At 45.8% G+C, this 10,454-nt stretch overlaps 2 protein-coding genes, 1 long non-coding RNA gene and 1 pseudogene across 19 annotated transcripts in view; 3 read left to right on the forward strand and 1 right to left on the reverse strand.

Moving 5' to 3' along the window:
- The window catches only part of LOC116673009 (F-box only protein 15-like), a 17,578-nt pseudogene extending 11,648 nt beyond the window's left edge, over window positions 1-5,930 (forward strand).
- The window catches only part of nrcama (neuronal cell adhesion molecule a), a 1,100,153-nt gene that overhangs the window by 387,514 nt on the left and 702,185 nt on the right, over window positions 1-10,454 (forward strand). The gene's annotated exons all lie outside the window — the stretch shown is intronic.
- Window positions 7,730-10,454, reverse strand: part of LOC116673010 (pyrin) — a 6,098-nt gene continuing 3,373 nt past the window's right edge. For 2 of the 3 annotated variants that reach the window (XM_032505091.1, XM_032505090.1), the window contains exons 2-3: window positions 9,718-10,000; window positions 7,730-8,964 (exon numbers count right to left, since the gene is read on the reverse strand). In XM_032505091.1, the coding sequence (XP_032360982.1) occupies window positions 7,868-8,964; window positions 9,718-9,991 (1,371 nt within the window). In that variant the 5' untranslated portion in view covers window positions 9,992-10,000 and the 3' untranslated portion in view covers window positions 7,730-7,867. Of the gene's footprint in view, window positions 8,965-9,717; window positions 10,001-10,120; window positions 10,151-10,454 lie in introns of all 3 variants that reach the window. The other variant, XM_032505089.1, reaches the window with a different exon arrangement.
- Window positions 10,007-10,454, forward strand: part of LOC116673023 (uncharacterized) — a 20,214-nt gene continuing 19,766 nt past the window's right edge. The window contains exon 1 of the long non-coding RNA XR_004327710.1: window positions 10,007-10,021. This is a non-coding gene — a long non-coding RNA (uncharacterized LOC116673023). The remainder of the gene's footprint in view (window positions 10,022-10,454) is intronic.

The following is a 10,454-nucleotide window of genomic DNA, read 5'->3' on the forward strand; positions in this document are numbered from 1 at the left end:
CTGACAGTACCTAGGTAAGGACTCATTTAGCCAGTCAGGAAGCAGAGAGTGAGGGTCCTGACAGTACTAGGAAGGTAACGGACTACTGCCAGTCAGGAGAAGCGTCCCTGAGGGCTACCTGACACTCCCATCCCCAGTATCCTAGGTAAGCGATATCACGTTAGCCAGGCAGGGCAGAGTATCGAGGGCCCGACAAGTACCTAGTAGGACCTAGAGGCATCCAGTCAGCAAGCAGACGTATGAGGGCGTACCACTTGCTTGCAGCTAGCCAGCATAACAGACAATGTTTTTTTTAAATGACGAAACATTCCTTGGTTTCACAATTGTTCTCCCTTCGTTTTGTTTATTAAGGGGAAACACAGGTCTAACCACTTAACGTATCGCCTCATCCCTGGCAAGTCTGCCTTCCACAACTTTTCCCTCAAGTCCTGGTGGAGAAGAGTGCCTGCTGGGGATACAGTCTGGCGTCAGTTGTTTTCCATATCTATTATCTCTACTTTATCTCTCTCTCTCTCTCTCATCTAATCCCTACTACTCTCTCTCTCTCTCTGTCGTTATTTATGCTCTCTATCGGTGCACGCTACTCCTGCCTCTCTCTCTGTGGTCTTGCTTGCTCTCTCGCTCCTCAGCCCCTCACTCACTCTCTCTCCTTGCTCGCTTCTCTCTCTCTCTCACCTATCTCTCGATGTTCTTTCGCGCTGTCTCTCTCGATCTCTTGCTCGCTCTCTCTCGCTGTCTCTCTCGTCTTGCTCTCTCCTCTCTCTCTCTCTCTCTCTCTCGACTCTATTTGCAGACCATGCGTAGTTACAAAAAGAAAGAATGAGGTAAATCCCAAAAAATACACAAACCTGCTTTAAGGACACCGCAATTGCCATATCGTTGTTATATTGTCACATAACTCGAACACTCTATACTTGCTGAGAACTTTTTAAAGGTTGGATCGTAAAATCATTTTACTAAATAAGGCTGATTAATATAAACCTTCGTTCCCCAACCACAAACATGAGGTAATTTATTCCTCTTATAGTCAACTCAAAGCAGGCCTATTGTAAACTTGATGAGCAAGCTTGTTGATGGACCTATAGTAACTGTGGCGTCGTTCCTTTAAATAAGGCGTTCCTAATTTCACTCTGGTAATGTGTTCGTGCTCGTAAGTCCGTCTGTCTCCTCCTGCAGGCCGTCTCCGAGCGGTGGAGGGCCTCCGCACCGTCCGAGTACTCAGACCCGCGGTTTCGGTTTTCTGCCCTTACGGCTACACGGCTGCACTCTCGTGCATGCACAAACCCGGCGCCGAAAGATAATGTAGGGACACTTCCGCAAGCGATCTACATAGCCACGGAATCGCGTTTCAGTCTAAGATCATCCACTACGAGTCAGATTAATTAATAACAGCTGCGCGTAAGAGCACCAACGATTTCCGAAGGACTGCAGCACGCCGCAGGTCAGCAATCTGGAAGCCGATAAAAGGTTCCCCGATTTATAATACTAGGATATATTAAATGATTTCTATAGATAAACTCGACCTAGATAGATAGATTGCATAAATGCATCAGAGCAGGTTATGGTTTGTGTTTGTAAATGAGACCCTCATGGACACATGTAGCCTCCCAGTGCTAACGCAGCCGCACCGACCCCAATAGAAAGTACTGAACCCAGATTAGCAGTAGCACAAACTGTTGGTGTGTGTCAGTGGGCTGGTGTTGGTGTGGGTGTGTAGCTGCTGTGGGTGTGTGGTGTGTGTGGGTGTGCCTGAGTGGGTTTGGGAAGCACCCGCGCTAGTGAGGTTGTGTTAGCACGGTCCTGTGTGTTTACCTCCTCCTTTGACTTTCAGTATCGCTCGCTACCGTGAATAATATGTGTAGAAAATCGCGCCTCCCGTACACGCTTCTGTGCATAAATATGTTGTGGAGCTGGGTAGTGTTGTGTGTATATAGGAGGTCTATATATGTGTGTGTGTGTACTGTATATATTTGGACTGACGTGTTGTGTGTATATATGAGGGAACTGTAATGTGTGTGTGTGGTGTGTGTGCGGTGTATATATGAGTGTACTATATGCTATAATGTGTGCTCGGTGCCTTGTATAATGAGGTGTACATAGTGTGTGTGTGTGTGTACGTCATATTTGTGTACTGTATGTGTGTATATAGATGAGTGTACTTATATTATGGGTGGGTACTGTAGAATTTGTGTACTGGACGTGCTGTGTGGTGTGTGATATAGAGTTGGACTTAATGTGGCTTTTCTCTTTTTTTGTTCTTATTGTGTGTGTGTGTGGACATGTTGTGTGTATATACTATATCGTCGATATAGCTATATCTATATATATATATAGAATAATTATATATATAATATGGAATGGTACTCTTTTAAAGTATTTTATAATTTGACAAGGAATCAAAGAGAGCTGCGTCCCTTTTTCTGTTGGTCCCTTTAAGGGACTGGAGTTGGTAGTTACAACGTAACTACACGTGAAAACTAAGGACATTTCATGGTGATTATAACTGGACGGCTCTCCGGTTGCGCTGGTTAAAGCCCTCAAATAGTTTGATGTCGTTGCTGCCGATCAGTAAACGATGACATCGGCAAGGTGGAGCTGAGGGCATCCACCGGACCAACATGTCCGAGCACCCCGGTTTCCGCGTCCGGGAACCATCAGGATGCCCTGGAATTGAGCGGGGACTCTGGGAATGGGCGCCGTGGAGGTACAGTTGTCCACACGCCCGAGACCTCACAGACACTGACACCCGAACCGCAACACACCCTCAAACCGTCATTCGGCCTTGAGCCAGTTTGCCCGCGTGTTCTGCTAACAGCACTGCCCACGCGCATGGAATGTTAATATCAACCTAACATATCTATCCCTTCCTTATCATAGTGTACACCCCCCTACTTTTGTGATTTCGCTCCAGGTTTTATGGGTTTTCCCATAACCTGGGCTCCTGTAATACATGCGGTATGGAAACCGAAACCGCGCGACACTCAGATACAGAACCTGTGTTGCGGCACCAGATGTGAGAAAGCGAATTTTGACACCCCCCTTAACTCCGCCCGAGGAGTTTCTTTCCTTCCAGATCCCATGCTACCAGTCTTTAATTACTTACTTTTAGTATTAGTCTTTTTGGGCCTGACACCCGTTTTTAGCTACTGTATAACGTCTAAAAGCGAAACCTAGTGAACCCAGCTAAGCTAGTGACCCAGTATTAAGACCTAGGGACCCCAGGACTAAGACCCTCACGGGACCCAAGACTAATTTAGGGACCCCATGACTAAACTAGTGACCCAAGAACTACAACTAAGGATCTCATGTGGTTTTATACACCCTTGTGACCCAGACTAACTTCCTGTGAACCAGACTAACCTAGTCGACCCAGACTAACTTTACCAGAGACGAGCTACCCAGACGACGTAGGACCCCCGACTAACCTAGGACCAGACTAACCTTAGTGACCAGACCCTAACCTAGTGACCCAAGACTAACCTAGTGACCACCAGACTAACCTAGTGACCCACAGACTAATACTAGGTGACCACCAGACTAACCTAGGACCCCAGACTAAATAATACAGCCTAGTGACCCAGGACTATAGCCTAGTGACCCAGACGATTAGCAGGATCCTAGTCGACCGCTAATAGTGACCAGATAAACCTAGGACCGGAACTAACTAGGTGACAGTACCTAGTGACCAGACTGAAGCCTAGTGACCCAAACTAACCTAGTGACCCAGACTAGCCTAGTGACCCAGACTAACCTAGTGACCCAGACTAACCTTGTGACCCTAGTGACCCAGACTAACCTTGTGACCCAGACTAACCTAGTGACCCGTGCAGGACTCACTGTGAGGGGACCATTAGAAACCATGTGACCGGCAGCTAACGCTAACCGGTCACTATGTACAAACAACGTTAGATTATAAACGATAGGTAACCTAGCAACGCCGATTATGAGCTTGTCCTCAGAATGAATGTTTCGGTAGGAACCAAAGTTCACATCGTATGTTTCTCCGGGATCAGCCAGCGCGGAGGACGTCTATATTACGATTGGCGGCTGGCGTTAGCCGCTGAACCGCGTCATAGCTCGTTACCATAAAGTTGAAAAATGTCAACTTTTTGATTGACGCTCAAAATGCGACGCCGACAGATTTGCCGCTCCCTGCAGCCGAGAGACGCTTCCATTGAAGATGAATGACTTCCTTTCCTTTCCATAAATGAGCCTTTCCATTTTAGCGGAGTAGATGATGGCGTTGGTGTTCAAGCCAACGTACATACAGCTTTAATTTCATCCACGGGCTAGCTGCACATGAAATAATGTATGCACGGAGAGTAGAACTAGAGATGTATCAATACAATATTGGTATTTGATATGAGCTGTCAACTGAGATTTGGGGAACTTTAGACGCTCAAGTCGGCGGCGGAGTGAATGTCCGGTAAGAGCACTTCTATCGTACGACTAACCTAGTGACCCACCAGACTAACCTAGTGACCCACCAGACTAACCTAGTGACCCACCAGACTAACCTAGTGACCCACCAGACTAACCTAGTGACCCACCAGACTAACCTTGTGACCCACCAGACTAACCTTGTGACCCACCAGACTAACCGAGTGACCCAGACTAAACCTAGTGACCCAGACTAAACCTAGTGACCCAGACTACATCACCATGATAACTCAGCCGGCAAACCTGCCACTCACTGTGGTTGTAGACATCAGGTGTTTTTTTGTTTTTTACTGACAACTCAGCAAAGTAATTCAAGTTATGGCTCAGTTTTTAAGGGGAAAACAGGCTCCTCATCCCTTATTTTTACATCCGTTCTGATGGTTGTTTCCTGCGCTGCGTAGAACTTCTGCATCGTATCGCTGACTCTGCTCGACGAGTTCCAGAAACCCTTCTGGTGCGTCAGCTCGCCCATTTCCATCCGGCTCGCCCAGAGGCAGCAGTCCTCCGACTACAGCGGCGAGCACTTTCTGATGGACTTCAGAGACTCGGACGGTCGGGTGAAGATGAAGCTGGTCTGGTTCAAGGAGCAGAAGCAGTTCTTCCTCATCAGCCTCACCGTCTACATTTCAGTTTTCAAAGTCAACAAACATTTCAGCCGAGCGTACTGAAGCTGAACCGGAGCAAGTTTTGGTTTTTACAGGTCTGTTTAGGCACTAAAGACCTTGACGTTTTGTCCTGTGTTGTATCAGTTGTTTACAAAAAATGTCCAACTTTGTAGGCATTGTTCAAAAGAATTATGTAAGAAGGGGGTGAAAGAGTTGAGAACAAGCTTATTATCCTGTTAAGGCTTCATGTGTTAGTCTCACATTTTACATTACAGACTTCTAAAAGTCTTCATTTTGTATTTTGTTCACAATACAGGAAGTGTCAATTTTTTCTTCTATACTTACACTTAAAAGTACAACATGTAATATGTAAATATATCTGACTAAATCCTAAGAAAAGAACATTAAGTTTGTTTTGAATGTCAGTATATACTGAGTTATTTCAGTAAGTTATTTTGTAAGTTTTTGTTGTACAAAAGCAAGTCTCAATCTGTAAGAATAGGCACGTTTATGCTGTTGAAACTTCATGTGTGACAGTTTTCAGTTGAAAAAAACAAATGTTTAGAAGAAAAGCTAAAATGTTTTAGTTGTTCACAATACAGTATAATGTGTCTGTTTTTGTTTCTGTTGCACCTGAGGAATAAAGGTAATGTGATCGGTAAATATAAGTGACGAGATCCTGAAAAAGCACTTATGTTTATTTTGAATTTTCCATATTTACTGAGTAAATATTTAGTCTCAGTACGGTATTATTTTGGATATATATGTGTATCAGGCACGGCAGGATTTCATGTTACTTACAAGCTGCTTTAAAAAACAAATGTATAAGGCAAAACAATTGTTTTTTTATTTACAATGTCTAAAAAAATAAATATTTGTGCCACCAACATTCTGCTGTGATCTTGTTTTGATGCTTGGATTATGTTGGATAATGTTGGTTATGTTGCACGTGACGGAGTCGAGGACCCAAATGCAGAGATGAGACAGGAAGGCAGGCGGCGTTTGAACCACAGATTATTCCCCAAAAGAGACCGATCCACACTCGGGAAGACCTAGGACTAGGTGGAGGGACATCATCAGATGGGAGGAGGCCTCGGGGAGACCCAGGACTAGTTGGAGGGAATCAGCTGGGAGGATGCTGGGAAGACCCAGGACTAGGTGGAGGGAGTCCCGATGGGAGGAGGCCTGGAAGGACCAGGACTAGGTGGAGGGACGTCAGCTGGGAGGAGGTCTGGGGAAGGACCCAGGACTAGGTGGAGGGACGTCCAGCTGGGAGGAGGCCTTGGGAAGACCCAGGAACTAGGTGGAGGGCACGTCCAGCTGGGAGGAGGCCATTGAGGAAGACCCAGGACTAGGTGGAGGGCGTCCAGCTGGGAGGAGGTCTCTGGGAAGACCCCGGACTAGGTGGGAGGGACGTCAGCGGGAGGAGGCTCGGGGAAGACCCAGGAATAGGTGGAGGGAGTCAAGGCTGGGAGGAGGCCTCGGGAAAAGACCCAGGACTAGGTGGCGGGACGTCCAGCTGGGAGGAGGCCTCGGGGAAGACCCAGAACTAGGTGGAGGGATTAGATCTCCAACCTGGCCTGGGAACGCCTCGGGACCCCCAAGGCGGAGCTGGTTGATGTGGCCCGGGAAAGGGAAGTTTGGGGTCACCTGCTGGAGCTGCTGCCCCCGAGACCGGATACCGGATAAGCGGGTGAAGATGGATGGATGGATGGACCCCCTCCTGTATCAGCTACCAATGCTGCTGCAGTTGTTGCTGATAAACATCCGGCCTGCTTCCTTTGGTTAAGCTAGCAGCCAAACCGGCAGGACAGGCAGATTTATTCATATTGCACATTTCATACACAAAAGTGCTGGAATTACATCACACAGTAATTGTGGTTTCCTGTTTCTGAAGTTTCTGGAATTGGCCCGGCCTGTCAGCTGAAGCCCAGTCAGGGAAGCATCGTTGGCTCCACCTCACAGCAAGTATTCAGGCACTATCACTGACACGTCCCTGAATGGTTTTAAGATGTGCCGCCTTACTGATTCTATACAAACTATTTACAAATAAATTAACCCATATATTTGCAACGTTATGCGCCCTTGCTTACAATTAGACTGGTTGCATTGCAAACAGGTGTATTAAGGCCTCTGCAGAGAGAGAGAGAGAGAGACAGACATACACACACACGCGCACACACACACAGAGAGAGACAGAGAGAGAGAGAGAGAGAGAGAGACCCCCTCCCCCCCTTCACACACCCACACCTGTAATGTCATGTTGATGCTGATAGCATCAGCTTTGTTTTTGTTATTATTGTTGATGTAAATGTGATCAATGTCTCCCTGTTTATGAGCTTTGGCAATACTGTATGTCACTATGGTCATGCTAATAAAGCTTCTTGAATTTGAAACACACACACACACACACACACACACACACACACACACACACACACACACAGGGACCATTCAGTTTATTTGACATTTTCTATTAGCCTGGCGTTGATCCTGGGGTCCCCCGGTGACCCTCACGTACTATCTGATGTAATTTCAGGTGGGAGCTGGCAATGTGAGACAATTTGATATCAACACTAGCTCACCTGGAAAGTCAACAAAGACAAGAAAGATGCTTCCACAGTTGCTTTATTGTACCGTATTTATCATATGCACATGGGAGAAGAAGTGTCACCATCTAGTGGCACAAAGGGGTACTACAAGGTTTCAAAGCATTTCCCTCATCTCCTACATTGTTGTAACATCACTAATATCACAGTTGAGACGTTTAAATTATCTTCCATAAATTGCAGAACCATTTTCAAGTGGATCATCGATCAAATCTAGTCAATGTCATTGACAGGAGAAATGATCAGAGGGGTGGAGTTTTTACCATTATAACGACAACCGGGACTGAAGAATGGGTAGAGTTTCTCAGTGAAGGAGCAGTCTGTAAAGCTGTGGATAAGGTCTGCAGAATCCACGTCATAAAAGGAGACTACACTCTTCTCGTAATCCACAAACACGCCCACCTTCTTAAGGGGACTATTCACAATGAGACAGGCACCAAAAGCTTTGTACTTCTCCTCTTCCCTTAAACATATAGTCCAGTAGCCGTTCTCGGGGCTTGCTGAGATGGACCCCTTCCTGTCGATTGACTCTTTGACAACACCTAAATCCCAGGAAGTCTTCCCCTTAACCCCAACCTCGTAATAGAATCTCCCTGAGGAGAAATCGGGCTTTCCCAAGACATTTAGAGCAGGTTTAAATCTTTCTGGGTTGTCGGGGAGGATTCGTTCCACATCACCACAGTAAACCTCTTTGCCGTCATTGGACAAAATGAGGTAGGGATTCGCTGTATCAGCATCTAGAGTCACATCCTTTGCAAACTGCTGGACCCTGTTCAGCTTGGCCTTACTTATCAATTTCTCCTTCTCTTGTGCAATTATTTCAACCAGCTGATTCACAGAGGTGCCCACAGATAGCCCATATGATGGTGGAGGGATGCTGACTTCTGTCCAGTTCTTGGGCGGAAGAGCATTCACAAAAGAGAAGCTCTGCAGGAAGTCAGCGTGGTCTTCGGTGCGTGAGAGCTGCTCCACCTCATTTAATCTCTTCGTCAGCTCGGAGATTTCCTGCTCCAGCTCTTGAACGAACCCTTCGGCCTGCATCCGTGTCGTTTCCCGCTTTCCTTCGATTGCGTCGATGAGGTTAGCCAGACTGCTCTCGACCGACTGCTGCAAAACGGCAAACGCCTGCACGCTGTCTGCGATGTGCTTTTCTGCAGATTTACTACTGAACTTCACAGAGCGATTGATTTCCCAGATCTTCATCCGTCTCTCCTGGATCTTCAGCTTAATTTCAGCCTTTGTGGCCCCCAGCTTTGCCTTCTTTCTTCCATACTCAGTATTTAGAGAAACCGAGTTATGGCTTTTGGGGTCTAAAACGAAGCAGAACACAAAAACATCTGGTCAGTCTTACAGAACAGCGCTCTGTTTTCTTTACTGTGTCCATTGCTATTTTAACTAGTTGTGTCCCATGAGTTTCTTGGCCCTAAACTCAATCCAGGTCCTAATATTGGGTATCTGCTGAGTCCAATTGCATACTTCTATTTACCTCAAAGGTAAGTAAATATGTATCTAACAAAACAGCTGTGGACCACTAAATTTGGCCCATTTTAGTTTTCCGTAGCTACTTTTTCAGAACTGAATGCTCTGGTTCAAGAGGTTTACAAGCTTTAATTATTGATGTTAGACACACGAAAGCCAAACTGGGAGAAATTGATGTGACGCAATCCACTAGAGAGTAGACGTGTCTCTCTGTCTGGGGTTGTGGGGACTACAAAAACACTCCCACCACTCTGGATTGTACCGTGGTTTTACAGAGTGGAGCTTCTTCCATCAAAGTGAGCAAACACCAATCAGGATTTTAGTTTTTAATCCACTTTATTTTATCCGATACGACCCTTTAAAGGTGCTCTGTATGTGGATGCTTCGTGGTGCAGGTGGACAGGTGATTGGTATATGTGACAACAAATCTAGTTTAAATAAAAACGTTAAGCACCTTTAAAATATGCCGATGTTGACGATGGGCTCGTGACATAGTTTTTATTAAAACTTTACATAATCATTTATACAATGCATGGGAAACCTTTTGTTTTCTGGAGATTATTTTTTATCTTCCCTCAACTTACCTTCTGGTCCTGAGCTGGTTTGTAACAAACACTGTGCCAGATCATTCCTCTTGATGTTTTCTAAAACCTTCAAGGTGACCTTCAGAGCTCCGGGACCCTGATAGTTCTGCACCATCAGGTCCACCGTGTCCTGCCGGTCTGCCTTCTCCAACCGAGCCACTGAGATACCCGAAAAGCCGTCCAGGACTTCATCCTGCTTCAGGAACCACTTGAAGTGCTTGAACTGTTCCTCTGTCAGGTCCTCCAGGGTGTTCCAGAGATCAGGTGACGTCATCGTGGTTCCCTGGTAAAACAAAGAATACTGGTAATTGTAGTTTTTTTGTAATTGAATGACCAAAAAGCCCCTTTTTGATCAATTAGCTTCAAATGAGTCTCGTAAAAACTACTGAAAATTAGGACTAACCTTAATATCACAGGAAACAAACCCGGTCTCCTAAGGGAAAACACAGGAAGTTAAACTACAGACAAGACCCAGACTATCAAAATAAAACAGAACATACAGACACTCGCAAGAGACAAGACAAGGGAGCAACCCAGGGCTAAAACATATACAAAACTAAAAAATAACACAACCACAAGGACTAAATAACCCGGTCTCCTATTGGAAAGTCCTGTGTTTATTTGACCCATCCACCAACACAACATGTGTCCTTACACAGAATTTGGCGCTCTTATACTTTGTCACCTTGCTTTAATTACTACATTTCCTTGGCCTTTGGAATTAAAAGCCCCCCCCC

This window comes from Etheostoma spectabile, chromosome 23 (assembly GCF_008692095.1).
Source record: "Etheostoma spectabile isolate EspeVRDwgs_2016 chromosome 23, UIUC_Espe_1.0, whole genome shotgun sequence".
Taxonomy (NCBI): Eukaryota; Metazoa; Chordata; class Actinopteri; order Perciformes; family Percidae; genus Etheostoma; species Etheostoma spectabile.